General features: G+C 35.4%; 1 protein-coding gene across 1 annotated transcript in view; it reads left to right on the forward strand.

Moving 5' to 3' along the window:
• VWA3B (von Willebrand factor A domain containing 3B) overlaps positions 1-19117 on the forward strand; it is a gene marked incomplete at its 3' end in the record, with an annotated part of 60612 nt that extends 41495 nt beyond the window's left edge. Inside the window, exons 21-28 of the mRNA XM_010080657.1 lie at positions 3016-3134; positions 5923-5973; positions 8114-8333; positions 14969-15089; positions 15913-16037; positions 17177-17314; positions 17805-17902; positions 18876-19117. Coding sequence (XP_010078959.1) covers positions 3016-3134; positions 5923-5973; positions 8114-8333; positions 14969-15089; positions 15913-16037; positions 17177-17314; positions 17805-17902; positions 18876-19117 — 1114 coding nt within the window. The remainder of the gene's footprint in view (positions 1-3015; positions 3135-5922; positions 5974-8113; positions 8334-14968; positions 15090-15912; positions 16038-17176; positions 17315-17804; positions 17903-18875) is intronic.
• Positions 19118-19899: the final 782 nt, after the last annotated feature.

Here is a 19899-nt window from a genome sequence, read left to right on the forward strand (position 1 = left end):
TCTTACACTGTTTCAAAGCAGACATAAAACTTGGTAGTATGTTCAAAAGGATTTTTTTTTTGTTAATTTCTATAAATGTCATAATTGCATTCCTAGTGTTCATTATAGATGGTTTGTGTGAACTAAATGTATAGTGCATATTATCTGAATGTTCATTCATGCACCAGTAAGAAGATAAAACTGGTAGTTAGTAGAATTTCTTGCAGACTTTACCCTTAAGTTTTAGAGCCATATGTTTTTTCTTTCACAGTGACCAGTTGATGGCAGTATGCAGCCATCAGGTGTTCAGCAATTTCTTGAGAACCACAGCCACTACCGATATATATTAATTCACTGGACTATGTATTTTAAGTCATCTGGAAAACTGTGGACGTGCATGGTTTGTGGATTTGTGCATTCTCAAGGTTTACATGTGTCTGCTTTTACCTTTTGAAAAGTATTGTAATTCGGTAATTAAAATTTAGTTCTGGTAGGTGTAGACAATTGTGAGATTCTGGGGGTGCAAAAATTCCAGTGCTGCAGAAGACTTCATTGAAAGTAATAAATGTAGAGACATTTTTGTGTTCTTCCTTCTGAGATCTTAGTTTTACTGGTGTGGAATGCAGACACCCTTGCTTGCTTTTCTGGGGATAGTATAGTTTTTATTTTCTGTCTTTGCTAGCAGCGATGATGGAGTTTTCTCACCTTGCAGATGCAAGCAAAAGGTTTCCATGACAACTGCTCATTAACAAGAGGCTGACCTGTTGTTTTCAGTTCTATGTGACCTCTCAGTTTCATCTGAGTTATTTCAAAGAGGTTAATTCATTAAACTACCCATCAGATTCATATCCAGAAAAAAAAAAATTGATCTGGGGGATTGGCTAAATTACGCTGTGGCAGCTGTGGAGCAAACCTCTGTAGAACCATCTGAGTATCTGTTGCAGGTTGTAGCATCTTAAGTACAACTTTGTAAGTCATGGAGTTTTGACTCAACACTTTACTCAGAAGAATCAAGTTCAGATTCAGCCAACCAAAAAATCTTGTTCAGTCTAAAATAAGAGATTTTTCTAGGGTTATTGTGCTTTGGTTTTGTCTTTAAAAATTTGAAATTTTGGTTTTGAAATAACAGCCATTTTGAAACAAGTTAATTCTTTTTATATGAAAATTTAGGTATTTCACTTAGAAAAATGACAAAACATTTTGGCACTAAAAAAGCTTCCCTGTGATTTCTTTCAGCTGCATCTGTCAAATCTCATTTGTCTTTGTGAGCAGTTTTCATTGTTCTCAAAGTATGCATAATATTTCAAGTTAACTATTTGCTAAGAACACATTCAGTTCTGGTTTTATTCTTCAATACTTTAATAATGTGTTTATGTTTGCCCCTCACATTCTGTTCAAAATGGTTTATAAACTGTATTAAATATTCATATTGCAAATGATGCTGTTTGTACTTGGAGTTACTCTGGGAGTTTGTAAGGGAATGTAGGAGAGGGCTTGTACATGGTAAGCCCTGATGAACTTTTATGAACTTGGTTTGAGTAACATAGCAGACAACAACCATGGCAGTATGGAACTGGAAGATGGGTACTCTTGGTTCCTTGCTTTTCAGCTTTCAAACTCCACCTGAAAATGACATAAAGCCAGATTTCATCATTCACAGTTCTGGGCAGAGATTTACCTCATCTGTCTCTGACAAGATACTTCACTGACATGTTCCCATTAACTTTAGCTTCTAAGTGATCTTAAGGTTAATTTAATATAAGGAGCTTTGATGTGGTCTGGTGCTGATGTGACACAGATTTATTAAACAGAGAGAAGACATCCTCAGAAAGAGAGGGGAATATAAAGTCACACCACTGCTCCTGAAAAAAATGGTCATACAGCAGTAATTCGGAATCCAGCTAGGCTGTGAGGATTCAAACACAAATAAAACATCACTGGAAAATGTTCTCAATTAAAGAGTCTTTTTATTTTCTGATTGATTACCTTATTCCCCCAACAAGGGTTTTAATTTTATTTAAAGTGAACTTCATCCATCTTTTTGTCATCAGTATCCTGATCTCCGACGGGCACTTGGAGAAGCTTCCCACTCAACCATATGTATTGAAGACAGTTTTGGGGAAAGTAACATTCTCTGTCTTCTCCATTTCTTTCTTGCTTTTTTTTTTTTCTGTTTATAATAATCATCAGGACACTGACATATAAAATAGCTTTTCTGATACAAACTGCTGAGTAATTTAAGAGGCTGAATAATGGTGGGACTTTGGACTGAGAGATGGAAAGGAATCATTCCTCCTTGCTGTCATCCTTTTCTACCATTTTCTCAGCCTTTTGAAGATCTACTTGTAAGTGCATGACTTTCTATTTTGTAATGAAGTTGACTTATATGGATGCTCTATTGTGAGATTTGAAAGATATTAAAGTTCCCAGTTCTGACCAACCTGGTTAGGTTCTTATGCATTATTGTGGTTAATTAAGACTAGTTTCAATGGGCAATATCCACCTTGTTCACTCTTTGGTGATCAGTGTGATGGTGAAAAATGTCTCTCTCCACCTTTAGTACTCTACTTCCTTAGAAAATATGATCCTCCAGAATAAGAGTATTAAACGCATTTAAATAAGTAACTACCACACCTGTATGCTAGAATAAGATACTAGTAAGTGTAAGAGAATGTTGTGTTAAAGCAATACAATCTGGAATATGGTCATGCTTGCCTCCCTTCTGACCTACCCTTCCATTATTAGAGTGACTTTTTTGACAGTACTGATTTAGTTAGAATTTGCTGGTAGTTAGGAATCGTAATTTGCAACTGCTTCATAAAAGGACTGTATAATTTCAGAATATGTTATTAACAGCCTGGAAACTATGACTTAATTCTGACATTTCTTTGGGATGCTCAGATTTTTCTTTCTGCAGCCTTCCAGTGTTTCTTCTCTCTGTTCTGATTCTTGGGTGTGGACTCATGGGCATTCAGTTATTCTGGTGGAGGAAAAGCTGTATGATAAATGAAGTCTTTGTCTTTTATTGTATAATAGATTTTACCGTTGGCCCATGTCAGCAACGACAAGAAGCAGATCACACTAATTAATCCTCAGGCAGTGAATCTTGATGCCTATAAAGAGAAGCTGGAACAAGCAATTAAATCCTATGAAAGGCAAGTCTATGAAAGTCATCAGAAATTTATCATGTTTGCAGTCTAATTTAAGATTTTTTCTTATGTAGAGGGTATTTGCTAACACATGCTTTGCTCAATACTGGTGATTCTGCACAACGACACACTTTAATCCACCATCAACCTGTAGGAGAAATGTCTATTTTATTTAAAAAAAAATGCAGAATGAAAAAAATAGGCAAGGTGATAATAAGTAACATGTTGCTCATATTATGTTTGTTCAACAGCAATTTTTTTTTAAACTTTCTGGGAATAAACATAAAAGCAATCTACCCTGGGATGGAATCCCCCCTAAACATACAGTAGTAGCCAGACCTTTAATTTACAATTAAGCTCCTAAATCCATAGACTGACATTTAAATTAGTTGCCTGCTTTTTGCTGCCAGGTGCCTAGCACCTAACTATGGATGCAAGACTGTAACTGAGGCACCTATAAGATACTGACTTTTTTTTTTTTTTTAAGGAAGATTTGCATTGTCCTTATTAATAAAATACTGGAAAAAGCACATCAGAAGTAAACACAACAAGGACATTATATCTCTAAGCTATTTCTTTCCTTTATCTAGCTTAATGCATTTTTTGAAGTAATGCAATTATTTGACTACTAATGTCATTCAGTAACCTTATGAGAGCTTTGACTAGAGCTGTTTTAATAAATGAGATGTCTTTTCAGTCTGTATTCTAGTAACATTTACATATGTGATTATTTTATATGATCAAAAAACCCTTGATGACGTGTTTAGTCTTTGTTTTTTGATTAATTCCACTGAGACCCTTTACATTCATTTTTTTCCTCTGTAGCTCTATGATCATACAAGTTCTTTTTAAAGCATGTAATAGCTCTCTTTTTCATTCCCATTTCCTATTTCTAAATGTATCCATCTTTTGTGGTAAAAATCAAGAATTACAGCTTGTAAATGCTGCTTGCTATGTCTAGTATTAATGGAATTCATATTGGTTTTGTGTGCTTTGTCACTGAGACAATACTGTTATTATTAGGCTGATGAAGAACTCATAGAAATCTGGATTTGTCACTCATTTTGACAGAAGGTTGAAGTGGTATATTTTTGACAGTGACTTCTGAAAAAACATACAAGTTTTCCATTGCTGTACCTTGCCATTGAATATTTTACATTTATTGACTTCAATTTTGAGGGAAAGAAAAGAGTTTTCTGGTCAAACTCTGATGATCATCTACTGACAGCATTTTCACAGTTTGCCTAAAACTGTGATGATTGGGAGTACGGTTTACTTACATTTACCCACAGAGGTCAATGAATCACTGTACTTACAATAGTAGGATTGAGTTGCCTACTTATGTGAAAAAGATACATAGAAGAGAGATCTGCCTGAAGATCCTTATAATTGACAATGTAAAAAAAGATTTCTTGTTGCTTTTCCTTTACATGTGAAACAGCAACCCTGTCAAATCTATTTTGCTGTAAATGCCACAGTATTTTTCCAGTAACTGAATTTGCAAAGGCTGCAGTTTGTGAATAGTGATTGGTCAAAAGTTTATTCTGACATCTATAGGTGAGGCAGTATATCAGGGCATGCAGGTTTCAAGAGCAGAAACAACCATGACAATGTCTTACTTGTACACAGATTGACCTTAGGGCCAGATTAAGAGGGTAAAAGTGGCGAGGGCAAAAATTTTGTGCTCTAACAAAGAGAATATCCAGTATTGAAGGAGAAAAACACTGGAAGCCTTAAAATGTGTGTGATCTTTTATAGCCAGAGGCTTTTACAAATGAGTCAGTTACGAGTGTGGAGATTTAGAAATACGAAATAGGCAGTGGAGCATGCTGAGCCTGCAGATTGTGAATGAACTAAGTAATTTACATTCTAAAAATGCTAGGGTTTGGTTTCTAGTAGATAAAATGAATCAACAAGAAATTATTCTTAAACAAATCTGGTGTTTATAAGCTTTTTTGTATAGGCACCAGTAAATCTAGCAAGACTGTTAAATGTCTAATGGTTGCAATCTGAATTTTTCCTAACAATTAATTTGTTCTTTTATTTCCAAAGGAACTTTGGAAATTTTTCTGTAATTACAGCAATTAGGATCATTGGTAGAGTTTTATTTCTATAGTATGAAATGAAGTAATTGAGTGATGGCTCAATTGTTCGAGATCTTAATAAACAGAGAAAACTGTAAGCTAGATGATCTAATATTATAATTTATGTCTAAAAAGCAAAAGTAGGAAGTTTAGTGGTGCTTTTAAAAGATCTAAGAACTGCATTGCTTTGGGGTAATCACTTCTGTTTTCCTGTCAGTAGTTTTAGTTCATAGCCAGAGCTTAATGAAGTAGAAACCTGAATAGAACAACTGGGGGGTTATCTTAGCAGAAAAAAAAAAAAAAAAAAAAGGCATTGCTCTCCATGTGTCTTCAGGCTACAGTTTTCTGAAACTGTTTAATTGGAAGAACTGTGCTTAGCTTAGCTGGCATTTAATTGGTTTTGTTATTTGAGTTAGCTTGCTGGTGCTGAAGAGCACCATCCATAGAAAATCCTGGCAGGAAGCAGCAGTGATGGCCATTAATCCTTCTATGACCCTGAAAAACAGTCATGCTGCTACTTGATGGAAGATGCTGTTTTCCCATCTTCTCTTGCAGTTGATAATTTCATAGCTGAATGATAAGGATACAATGCTCTTGGAATACAAATCAGTGCAGCTATCTTAAGAAACTGTGTTTATTTGCTAATTTTGAGATTATCAGATGCATCAGGAACTGCATTCCCTCAAAAACTGCTTTGCTTTCTTTAACAGGCGCTTAAACCTAGTTATTTGGAGAGCACTACCTCAGGAGGAAAAAGACAAGTAAGCTATCACCTTTTGGTTTCTAACTTACCTCTGAACGGCTGGTCATAAATATTTGATACTTTTTAATCACTATTTGTGTAACCAACTGGTTTTATTTTAAAGTATTTCATAACTATACCTTACTTTCAAATATGTATATGTGATATGCAGTAGTATTAAATTCTGGACCTCCTTCTTGCAGTGCTGATTATTTTTAAAGGAAAGGCCTTGCATTCCATTTGAATGGCACTGGTCTGTTCTTAATCAGTGCCAAGTGGCAGGGCCTTGGGAGGGCATGTCATTGCCTTTGGCATTAAGGTAAAGGTTCTCTCATCTGGTAAAGAGCACTTCAGTGGCTGGTTTGTAAAGGTGTAATAAGCACTGTGACAGCACATGCTGGAACTGTATATCACACTGGAAGTTTGTACTACTTTACCTAGCTTGTTTCTGTATATTGCTTTAGAAAACTAGCAGCTGTATAAAGACTGACATCAGTGAAGTTAGCATCTGTTTACTTCAGAGAATAACGTGAAGATCAAGTAATGAAAATGGAATTGGTGTGAAATATTCCAGGCAGAAAAATGAGAATGAAAAGTAGAATGCTTTTGAGAAGACTTAAGCTAATGAGCAAAAAATACACAGTTCTGTCATCAGTAAGGAGAACTAAAACCCCATTCTGATGCAGAGAGGAAGTGAAGGCTGTTAAACAAAAGAACAGGATATAATTAAAAAGAGGAAATAGATCTTTGTTGACAGACAATGAGTTATAGAACATAGAAAGTTGACAAGGTGGTCAGAAAATATGTTTTGTTGGCAATGTATGGCCAATTATGTATATAAGGAAAAAAAAAAGTCCTAGCAATTGTACAGTGAGTTGCTAGAGTGGCATATTAAAATTATTAATATTGGTGCATAGAAATTGAAATATTTGATATCTTTCTGTTATAAATTTACAGTATGAATTATCAGATTTGTGTATTACAAAAGGATGATAACATACTTGCAAAGTAATCTGAAGGGATTGGGTCATGAAGTCTACTAACTTGGTCACAGGAATCTTGAAGGAATTGTTTGAGGAGCTCTCTGGTTCACTAGTGTGTATTAAAAGGCTCAGACACCGGGAAATTCAGATTTAATAAGTGGTAATACTGTGCTTGTGTTCAAAAAGTTTGAGATATCCAACTCAGGAGATAAGTTAACTTGACATTGATTAGAGATGAATAATTGACTCAGAGAACAAAATCTAGGTAAATTACTGTACCAGTCAGTATAATTTCAATACAAGGTGGTTCCTAGAGGAGAAGAGAGATGAGCAGTGGCAAAGAGTAGGTCAACGTGGTAGGCATCACCATGGTTGTATGTGTTTGTAAGACAGATGCTTAAATACTCTCTCCAGGTCTAGGTTTCATATTTTTAAATGCTGTCAAAGCTATAGAGAAGAGCCACAGGAATTGTTTGAATACTAAAAAGAAGAATGTTTCTTACAATTGTAGATTTAAAGAATTCTCCCTGTTCTGGATGCTGTGGGTTTTAGTTTGGTTTTATCAACAAGGTGACTGTATCTGATTCACCTTTCGTGTTCAGGTACCTTCACTGTGTAGGTTCAAAATGTCTCTTTAGTCCAGTGGACATTGACATAACCTGAACCATGGATGGAAGCAAACTCCTGACCATTGAGTGAAAATTGTGCAGCACAGGAATAACAGAGGAATAAACAGAAGAAGACTGTCTCTTTTTTTATGTGATCAGTCAAGACCGATGTGGCAAATCAGGAGTTGATAAGCACCTAGCGGCTTGCCACTTCACCCTAGCTGCTGCTCCAGAAGGGCCAGGGATTTCCGTAATTTCTCAGTCGTATTTGCAAGTTCTTTATTGATGCCTCACATATTCTAGGACATCTAAAATGGCACCAGACATCTAGGCTCAGCCACTTGAATTGCTCTGTAGATGTCTTTCTATGAGATATGGTTAAGTCAGATGTGATTGTTTGACTAAACACAACGGTAAGTGTGTTTACAAGAACTTGGGGTGTACAGAACATAGATTGGATTAATCTGATGTTTTATTCTGCCTTTAAGCTTTGTCATTCTATTTGTAAAGTGTTGCCAAAAATAACATTTTTCCTACTTGTGATGACTTTTTTATTTTTTTTTTTAAGATTTAAAGAGGATGGGCCAGTCCAATATATGCAGCATAAAGAAGCTTTGTTGGAGGCTTTAGAGAATTCCGGGTGGCCAGTTTCCCATGAAGATATAATTATGTTAGAAGATGAGATACTGGCAGCATTAACATATATACAACAAGCCTCTGATCTTCAGGAAGCTGTCAAAAAGGAAACTGAGAAAAGCTCAGAATCACACATAAGCAACAATAAAAAGGTAATAGATATTCCAGATATTCCTCTTCAGTATGTGCTTCTGGAATAATTTTGTTCAGTGGTAACAGCTGATAAATTAAGTGTTCAGCACGATGTTATTATACAAACGGATAGAGGAAAGAGGTAGTTAAAAAGAAAGGAAGCTTTCAATGACTTTTTGGAAGTACCAGGGAAGCAGGAATTATGGAGCTGAGAGAGCCACAGAAATTGAGCCTCTTAGAAACAAATCTGAGCAAAGTATCTTTACCTCTTCTGCAATGAGAGCAGATACATATATGAAAGAAGAGAAATAAGAGATAGATGAAAGGCAACTATAAGATTGTGGTTGGGTTAATATCTGATAAACAGGACTAAAAGATCTTGTAATGTTGGAGTAATTCACTGTAATCTTCTGTGGTGTCTGTCTTCTAAGAGAAAAGATGAAGAGAAGGGGTGGGATTCAGGTTTGTATTTGGACACTGAAATTTAGCTGTCTATAAAAGGCAGGCATACATGACCTGGTGGCTAATCACATAGTGTTGTGAACAGAGCCCTAGTTGACAGTCCGGGGCATGTGAAAAGCTATTTGGCTCATCCTAAAGTGTGCACCTACTACTGGTGAGTCAGAGTGCTCTGTCCACTCCATTAATACATTAGCAGAAAGTAGTCTAGCTACTCCCAAACTGTGATTTTTGATTGTGAGATATACATATATCTATATATATATATACACACACACTCTGAGATGAACCTCTGATTTTACCTGGATTCCTATTAGACATTTAATGAAATGCCTATGGAAATACATGAAGCAAGAAGAACAAAAATAAGGCTAAGAAGTTATTTTATGCCGCTCTTTTGGAAGAGAGAATACACTTTTTAATTTTAGCCTTTTCTGTGGTGATATGTATGTTCAGAAAACATAGCCAAGGTTACAATGTTGCATTCTTCTGTTATTATTTTCACTCTTTTAGAACATTCTTGAACATGAATTGATTCTGCCTTAATGGTTTTATCTTCAAGTTGTGAATATGAATTCTTATGGAATTGAAGAACAGACAGTTAAGTTTTAAAAAGCAATTTAACCTTCCTCAATGAAAAGATATCTGTATATACTGTTGATGCTTTAAAATTCAAAGTACTTACCTCTGAAAAAACCAAACCATTTCTCTTATTTGGTTTCAAGTTTTTTCATCTAATAGATTGGTTAAACAGTGCTTCACTGGGAGTGCTGCTGCCTCTGCAGAACTGCTGTCTAGGCGCAGTTGTACTATGAATATATGAAAATAAGCTCTCTAGGAAATTAATAAGAAAGAAAGTAATCTCTCAGACCTCTAAGTTCTAATAGAGGATAATTAAAGAAATAGATAATTCAAAATAAAGCTCATATGTTAATATATTCCTTCTTATATATTCCTTTTTCATTATTTTATATCACTGAGTAAGAGAAACAAGTCTTTGACTGATCTTGAAGGTGTAGTTGGCATAGTTGCAACAAATGCTGCACAAAGTCCTATGCTTTGCATTATGTAGGAAACATAACAAAATTATTATAATAGTTCTTTTTTGCCCTTATGTATGAATGTATACATATACAAATACGTATATATATACACACATGTATCAGTTTGGAGGAGTAGGCGAAGGGAAACTCAGATGAACAGAGTACAAACCTACCCTGTAAGTTCTCCGCAATGAATGGGAATGTGCAATTGGAATTTACAATTGTGAATTACGCCAAGTATCTGTATACTCTGCCTAGCAGGTCATGCCTAGAAATCTGCCATTATTCTTTGAAAAGGCAATCTGTTGTTTTATTTGACATTTCTTGACTGAGATACACCTCTCTTTTCATTTGTTGTTTCATTTGTTGGCTGTAATTTTGCTGTTGCCTTGAAACAACCAATGTGTGCTCTCAGACATGATGTGATTAACATTGCACAATCACTTATCCTGAGTCAACCTGCCTTAGGAGCCTAATCAGAGCACCATCTTCAGTGATTGCTAATCTGCAACTGAAGGGCTTTAACAGTGAGAAGCAGAAATGCAGATGTAATTAGAGTTCTGTTTATGCAGCAGAAAAAAAGGTGAAAAAAACCAGAAAAAAACGGGAGCCTATTAAAAATTATGTCGGAGGTTTTTCCAGCTGTGATTCCTTTCCACAAAATAGGTATAAAAAATAAACTTCCAGCTGAAATACATTACAGCAAGGAAATAGCTGATATGGCACTGAACTTAAATTGTCATCGTGAAATGGTAGAAAAATCACAATTATCCTGGACTTCTACTCAACAAAGCAGACTTTTAAATTACCTGATAATTTTTTTACTAAATTCAAAATAAGCCCCCTTTGGTTTTATCTTTTCAGAGTTCCTAATTACCTTCACAACTTCTTAAAAGAATTAGTAATCTTTTTTGGTTGTTCTTGCTAGGGGAGCTTTCTGTTTAAGCCTACAACTGAATTAATGGTCTGGTTATCCTCCTTCTGTGCTCTGACCTCTGGAAGTTGTGTTCAGGCTGCTGTGTTTGCACATTATCTGTGAAAGGTAGGGTGTGCCAGTGCCATATGAGAGGAGGATGAAGTAGATAGACATCCATCTGCACAGGGCAGTGAGATGACTGAAGATCTCTAGTGATGCAAGAAGTAAATGGTTTGGGAAATGAGCAAACTCATTTAGTTATTATCAGGCAAAATATAAAAAATTGAATGCTGATGATTACCTAATTGGAGGGCTAATTGTAGACTGTATTTTACTCAGTTTACTCAGTTCCTTTTGCTGTACAGATTAAAGCATGGGTTAACAAAAATCTTCCTCTTCAGGGTGGCACTGAGCTTTTATCTAAGGATATTAAAAATGAGGAATGTATAATTTACTTTGTTTTTTTCTAATAAGTAACTGCTTTGACTTAAAATACTGTATTTTTTATTTTGAACTTGTCAGGCACAACAGTAAACCATAATTTCTTATTGTGGTTTTTTTTTTTTTTTTCTCATTGAATTATAAAGCTGTTTACAACATGATATCACCTAGTAAAAAGAATTGTTCAGAGTCCCCTACCCACTTCTCATTAGACAACCTCAGGTCTACTGGGGTCATGGCATTACTATTCTGTAAGGATGACGGCTTCCCAGACAGTTTGGTGCATTCCATTAATGGCTGTAACATTTTCATGTAAAGTATTTATTTCCTCAGTGTTATAATCTGGCCTTTTGAGAGCAATGGAGAAATTTCCTCTCATACTAAATATCTTTGTTTCTGCATATGAATGAGCTTCAGATTCTGCAGAGAAATAAAGCTGAATTAATTGCTCAGGATTAACTCTTATCATTAAGAATATACTTTTAAAAGTACTGTGTTTCCCTTAGGATGAGCTGGAACATGCAAGGCTTAGACTTATGACCCTGCTGAATGGTCACCATGTGCTCAAAAATAACTTAAAATGGTTAATAAGCATAACATGTTTTGTAAAACATGTTTATTTCGGTGGAAAGGGACCTCTAGTGGCTCATTGAGTCTGTTCTTTCTGAAAAATTTATTTCACATACAATTGATTTAATTATTCCTCATGAAGTATTTATAGCTGAGACTTGATTCTTTGTAAAGAATGGAAATTCTGGATCTCCCTTGGCAGTTTCTTTTATTTCCTGGTGTCCTAATTCTGACACTCCTCATTTTTCCTCACTGTTTAAGGATCACTAATCGCTGTCTGTTGACACGTTTTTGCATTCATATGTTTCCTAAACAGCTTGGCATCCCCTGTCTGTGTTCTTGTGCCTCTTTAGGGAGACAAGACAAAACAAGCATCCCAAATAGAACAAAACACAAAACGTTACAGCTTCCTAGAAATGTTTGGTCAGATTTTCCATTGTCATCAGTGAAGTAACCTATTGGACAATGGCTCTTTCATAAAAATTGACTGTGGTCTACACAGAATGGGCTTGTTGCCACTGACAGCCTGGATAACGCAGGAGTTGCTTGGCTCTGGAGATGTCAGGATTGTGAAAAGCCAAAGTTAGAGCCAAGATACATGGATATCTGTGGATAGTCTTCCAATCTATTCTCACTTACAGTAGGAAAGTGCAAAAACTAATCTTTTTCAGAGGGAATTTAAAAATGCAACAGGTATTGGCAGGGGGAAGCAAAGTCTCCTTCATCTCATGTGGTTTCATGCATTGCCTTCAACAGAAACAGAGCTACACAGGGTGGGAATCCCTGAGAATCAGACAGGGCTCTTTTGTAGTAAAAATACTGGAGAACAATATCCCAGCTCTCTGACAGTGTCTGTGTCAGTTGTGCTGAACACCTAAAGGCTGTGTGAGAAGGCAGGGGAGAGAGATTTGAATTTAGACCATGTTTCTGAGCCACCTGAATTCTACAAGACTAGGCATCCTCATTGTGGATGCCTGCTCAGTCTTTAGTATTTGGATTAACGCAGAGTGCTGGAAGTTGCCCAAGTTATTAGTCAAGCATTACAAATCAGTTGATAATAAATATTCAGCAGCAGCTGTCCCTTTGGAGCCTGAGGAATTAAGCAAATGGTTTACCCAAATACCTTTTTGTGTCTGTGGAGCTCTAAGTCTTTGCACTCAAATCAGCCTTTGTTAGGTTGTACTTCAAAGTCAGTTAATCGTTGTGAAGAGCCTCTGGTTTAAACTGAGTCTGAAAAACAGGAGAGTTTATATAATTTATATTCTATAGGGGTGAAGAATAAACTAGAAAAACCCAACTATTTCCCAGATGAAATATTTCTTTGCCTTTTTGTGTGTGTGTTTTGCTTATTTTTTAGGACTTTTTTTTAGGGTTGCTTGTGATTTTTATATGGGAGATCGGAAAAAAGAGTTTGTGATAGTTATAGTGAAACTGAGAACATGAGAACAAATGATTTAGCCAAGGTTATTCCCGTCTTTTCCATTGTTATTGCCTGTTAGGGAAAATATATATTTTTAGGAAGAAAAATGTTGTCAGACAAGGAAGCAGGTCATACTCACCCTAGCAAGCATAGGTTTTCAGTCTGTGAGTTGATTTTCAGAACAGTGTGTAGATGTGTGGAAAAGTTTGAGATTTCAAGCTGTATGTTTTTCTTATTCAAAAGAACTGTGTAAGAGATGGATGCTTGCAAGCTTTTTATGAGGTAGGCTAATAAATACATGTTTTAAAAATCAATGGGGAGTCAATGATTTATTTAACATTGCATACTTATACTTTATATTTAGAAACATTATTGCAAGCAGTATGGAGAAAATAGCAGACTTTCAAGAATTGATTTGCTATTATTGTAGTAAATATAAATTACATTGCTATTCTAGAGGATTATTAAAATGTATTTATAGAAATACTGGGCTTAAAGGCGTTTTAATATTAGAAAGAAAATGGATTTATATCATCAGTTTTCTTAATTTTCTCAGAAAAGCAAAACATAAAGTGTTCTTTCACAGTCTGGCATATACACATAATACCCTGATCATCTCAAAACTTCCTGTAAGAGAGATGCCCTAAATGGGAAGAAATTCTTTCTTCTAGAAAAAAAGGTATTCAGGAACATGATTTACTTTAAAGGCAGATAACACTGAGACTCCATAAAATGTTAATGTGAGATATAAAAGCTTTAAGGTAAAAGAATATGGTGACTGTAAAGTCAAGTATGCAGACACTCGGAAAACCCGACTGTATATTTGTACTAAAGCCACTTGTGATTTGTGAGTCTTTGACTATTTTTCACATACTGCATTTCCCATGGCTCCCTGCCTCAGTTGTGTGAGATCCATGGTGCTTTCTACATTCTTCATTCAGTTACTACTAATTGTAGTCACTGACACTGACTTCAACCAGGAGTTGAGTTGGTCTACAGCCAGCCCCATTTCAGTTCTCACCATCGAGTGCATGGTCTGTCAGCCTTATTTCTGAGCAATTCAACGGTAAGCTCTGGTGCTCTGTGTGGCTGTGGCTGTAGTCTGGGGTGCTGCCCCGCAAGAGGAGAATTAGTATATGAAGAACCCGAACGAGCAGGGCAGAATGATGGACAGTGGCAGCTCTGGTAAATGTGGTTTAACATTTTGCTGAGCTGGAATGTTTTAAAACTGATGAAAATTTTAATTTTTAATGTATAGTTTGTACAGAAACATTTTTTACAGACACTCTAAGATTTTTTCTTAATTTTTGATTCTGTATTTTATTTTTTTAATCAGTTATTTCATACAGTGAGGTGCTTTTAGTTAAAATTAGATTATTGTGAAGACCCAGCTATCCGGACAAAGTGGATGTGTATAGCACATTCACTAGCACTGCAAAATCAGTTGATTTCTCCTTACCTCATCCTTGAATATGAATTGTACACCTTTGTAAATTTTTTTCTAGGAATATGGCAGCAAGAGCTATAATTCATCAACGTAAATTTCTGCTGGAACACTTGAAAATATGGGTGTTGTTATGAATATGTAAAACAGGATTTTATCGTGAAAACTCTTAGATTATCTTATCCATGAGTACATCCTGTAACATAGCTTCCTCTGTTTATATCTCTTCTGAATGTTTAAAATAATTCCAGTTTACTGTGGAGAGGTCGTAACATTACATTGCCTAAATTTGTAATTGATTCCAAAGGATAGATTCAGGCTGACTGGCTTAGTTATGGAAAAATACCTGTATCAAATTACAGAGACTTGAAGAAGAAACTGTGAAGTCAAAGTCTAAAAAAAGACAAAAAGGCCAAGTATTTGTGACTCATAAAAGCCAAAAGGTGATTGCAAGATCAGACGTCACGGGATTTTATTATCCAGGTATATTTTTTTGTCCACATTTTAAATATTTTTTAGAGTTTCTGAATACTGATAAAACATTAGTTTTGGTCATAATTAGCTACTTCTGCCTTAATCAGATTTAATAATACATGTGCATATTCATGAAAAATGAATATATATCTTGTTTGTGCACATATATATAGTTTTAAAAAGACACACATTTTCTAAAGCTAGAAAGCGATGATACACTTATATAGGAAGAATAAGGAAAGAAACGTTTTAAGTCACTGAGTATCCAAGAGTATCAACCTATCTCTCTTTGATGTCTCCCTTGAATGTTTCTGTTGAGTGTTTGGTAAAGGCCAAACTTTTGCTTGTGTTGAAATAATCCACTAAATGCTTCTGCCTTTGTGTTGAGTTTTGAGCCAGAATGATTAATAAGCAAAATTGTATTCTGTTATTTAATTTAAAAAATTGTTTGTGTGTGTATATGTTTATTTTCGTGTTACCTTTACTTTTTTTTTTTTTTAACTATATGTTTTTAACTGTGGTAATATTTTTATTATGTCAAGAATCATCCATCTGATCAGTTTACAAATTTCAGACCTGGGCTTGAAAATTATTCTTCTTTTTATTTTTTATGGCATTATTAAGAAGGGTTACTAAGACTGTATTTTTTTTTTTAGGCACAAACTTCTCTATTGGCCTAGCACAGCTTACCCTAGCTAAATGAAAATGAAGAATGTATAGTATAGAGACATTTGACCTCAGTGATGTATGCCAGCCAATAAGATTAAAAAAAAAAATTCCACAAGGAGTAAAACAAAAATTATTGGAATATTTTATTTTGTTGTTTTTTTAGGAACTGTGGCAAAGAGTATCAGTTCTACCTGTGCACTTGTTGACTTCAACAATGGGGAGACCTGTATTGTACCTGAGAAGTTCACTATACCTGTGGGAGGTGCTATGCCATGCCCATGTCTGCAGGTGAAAAAATAATATTTTTTTATTACAGCAAATATGCATTTTTAGTTTTGTTCATTTGGTCACACATAAAATAAAGGATAGATTTTTAAAAATCTTTTAAATACATCTATTTATTTTAAAGAAGACGTTTTGGTGGTAGTAACATGCTATTTTTCATTTTGTTTGGAGCTTGTTTTCATTGTAATCCTATTCCTTTGTTTATTAGAATTCTATATTATTTTATTTATTAAACATGAATATTTGCTCACCCATACAAGAAAGGTGAGCTATTTACCAGCAGAATGACTGTTTCCTAGCACATAGATTACAAATCAAGGAGAGCCTTTTATACACAATGCACAGCAGGTAATAACCATTTGTTTTTCACAGCATATTTGAAATCCAGCAGATAACCTTATATTAAGGCAAATAACAGTAACGAAATAAAAAATCTTATTCCATTTCTGGTTTTATTTAAAATTTAGCAGCTGACTATTTGTAATCACAGTTGTTTTTTTCAGGTGATTCTTGTTTTACACATGAGAGAGATGATGGATACAGAATGGATACAGCTGTTTTGAATACAAGAAGCATTTTTATAACTGCTTTGTTACACTTAAAAAATAGACACATGCCTTTTTTTCTGTTTGAAATGAAGGCAAATTCTGATCTGGTAGTTCCTGGTGTTCTGTAAAGGGAACATCCAACTCTAGAGGATCTGCAGAATGTGATAGAAAATTGTGACTTCTGTGTTAAAACCATTTTGTATAAGTCAGTTACATACAGAATTCTCTAAAATTCCCAAGAATGGCTTAAAAAGTCATTAAAAACATGTAAGTTTGTGCAAAGTCTAAGGGAGTGAAGAGTTGTAAGAATTTCCTCATTCAGTTTGACTTGCTAGTTGAGCCCTGGTACATTTAGTTGCACTCTGACTTTTTTTTTTCTTTTTTCTTTGTGTTCTTTCCCTGATTCTGTGGAAATTGTGAGTGATCGGTACATGCAAGGACCAAGTTCTTATTTTATTTTCAAGGTCCATATTAAAGCCTGGAAACATGTTAGAATGGTGATTCATGTAAAAATACCTTAGTATTTACCTTCTGTGTCTTGTAAAACTCACAAGTTACATGGTTCTTGCAAACTGATGCTTTCCTGAGGTGCAGGTTGGAGACTATGTGTTCGCCAGAACTGGGGCACAGGCGGGAAATGAATATTATGTGCCTGCCATTGTCATAGCAACACCGAAGAAGGTGGAAATGGGTGACAAACTCTACACAGTTCTGATGTTCAACAACAGGAAAGTAAGTAAACCTAGAAATTGATACCAATCTGGCAATGGTATTGCCATTGTTCTATTTCTGATGAGGCAGATACAATGTTCCAGGCTAATGAGCTCCCTGTCCCAGGAGCTCCCTGTCCCAGTCCCTGTCTCCAGATAACCAAAGTAAATCACATTTGAGGCCTCAGTGAAGAGCTCATGTAATAGTCATGAATTAAGAAATTCCATAGGATAATTTATTCTTAAATCATACTCTGTTCTTTCCTCTATAATCCATTTGGTGGCTTTCACAAGCTCCATGCTGCTAAAAGTTTTCCATTCGTTTCATTATGTTTGTTTGTAAACCATTATGATAATCTTACTGTGTTTTTTGTATTTTGTACTTGAAACTTTTATCTTCATTATTTAGAGGCTGATTACAGTTACCTTAAGTTGACTTTTGATACATATTTATCTTCATTGTTTCTGAGATTTAGATTTAAATTAGATCAATGTTGATTGTGTTATTGCAGGAACACTGTGTAAGAAGTGGGCTTATTAAAATCAGCCAAGAAAAGTATGCCGTTTCCTGTCGGTACATAAGAATGGTGCAGATAGTGGATTGTATGATGTAAGTATGCTTGAACCTAAAAACATAGAAGTTATTTTATGTGAATCCTAAATGTTGCACTTTGGGTTCAACTACACTGTACTGCTTGCTCTACACATGCAACCAAGTGATTGACCCACAAACGTGTCAGTCAGAAGAGCATTAACTGTCTGTCCTATCATTTTATTATCTGGCAATTTATTGCCCTATTTTCATTTTGGAAACATTTGTGGGATGTGATGGTTTGAAGCTTAGCCCCCAGGAAGCTGTTAGAGGGTTGCTGAAAGGTGAGATGGAGATTCTATTTGTTGTAGACCTTATTTTTCTTTTAATATATTTGTTGTGATATAAAGCTATGCATTAAATTGCAAGATGTTTCTAAGACACAGTGAAAAATTTCTTCCTAATGTCTAGTCTAAATCTACCCTTTTTTAGCTTATACCTGTTACCCCTTGTCCTCTCACTACACTCCCTGGTACAGAGTGTTTCGCTCTCCTATAGCCCCCTTCAGGTACTGGTAGGCTGCTATTAGTTCTCCTCGGAGCCATCTTTGGAGGTACTAATATAACTTGTCATTATAGTATCAGATGCTAGCATCTGTTTGGGGTGTTTTCCTGCCATCACGGTGGAAAAAAATAATTATGGCAGAACAAGCACTCTGCATATGTAACTAACAAATTCCATATGCAAAGTAAAATACTATGTGCTCTGGACCCTCACCGTAAAAGACAATTATTGCCCAAATTCTTTTTGGAATCATGCAAGGTAGACAGAACTGGGGCCAGAGCTATTCTCTACTTATTTTATAAATAAAAGGGGAACTGAATTGTAAGACTTTTATAGCCCTGTCAAATGGTCAAGCGTGTGATAAGTCCTCTTGTCAGTACTGTGAAATGTGGGAAAAAGTGAAATCTATGTAATGTATAAGAGGATTTAAAATAGTATACGATAAGTGTGCTTTTAGCTTAGTGAATTTCCTTGTCTGATTTTTTAGCCTGGACAGAGAGACTACAAAGCCCTATCCTCAGTCATCTGTGGAAGATGAAGGAGGAGAAGAAGCAAAGAGAAGTATTGTGAAAGAAGATAAGGGAAAAAAGAAAAAGAAGAAGAGAGCAGTAGTCAAAAGACATCCCAGCAAGAGGATGTCAGACTCTGATGATCTTTTGTTTGTCTCCAGAAGGGAAGTAAAACAGGGAGGAAGAAATTCACTGTCTAGCAATGGAGAAGAATTTGAAGGTAAAGAAGTAGCGCTGGAAAATGATAAATATTAGGGATTAAACAGATCTGATGGGCCTTTAGTTAATCCCCACACAAGGAACCAGGTTTTTGCATTTCTGGGTGGTAGACCAGCCTGGTTTACCTTGTCCTGTGTGATGGTGTTCTTTCACCTCCTTTGGAAACCATTCTTCAGGTGTTTTCAGAGCAAAGGGAAGAACTGAATAAAGCACATTCTGACATATGCTACCTTAATTTTCCTAACATTTCTAGTAGCACTGAAGACACAATAACACCAACCTTAGTACTGGCTAGTAAGCAGAGTATATATTCCAGTCCCTCTACTGTTTGTTACTTGTTAGATTAAAGGTATGTCTACGTTGCAGGCATTAAATTATTGCATATGGACTTCAATGTTTCAGAGGTTAAATTGCTGCTCTGCAGTAGAGATACGGGCTAGTGTAGGTGTGCCATTGCATGACACAGTCAGCTCTTAGTTTTAAAGATCCTACTCTCAGTGGAAAGGTAAGAGGATTTTTATCCATATCTGCTAGCTGTACGTACTTGTACTTTTAAACATGTTCTCAGTATCCTCAGTAATTATTTACTTCCAGCAGTAGTGGATTATAGATTAACTCAATCATTATGTTGTCAATCAACTTGATTTGGCTCTTCTGAACTTCTGTGTTCTCACTCATCTTTTAAAGATTGTCTGCAAATTCCATTTACATTGCTTATAAATAAGATAGGTAGATCTTATTTATAAGCATATATATGGATAGAGAGCAGCTCTGAGAAGGACT

Source organism: Pterocles gutturalis, unplaced genomic scaffold, assembly GCF_000699245.1.
Source record: "Pterocles gutturalis isolate BGI_N339 unplaced genomic scaffold, ASM69924v1 scaffold27694, whole genome shotgun sequence".
In the NCBI taxonomy this organism is placed as follows: Eukaryota; Metazoa; Chordata; class Aves; order Pterocliformes; family Pteroclidae; genus Pterocles; species Pterocles gutturalis.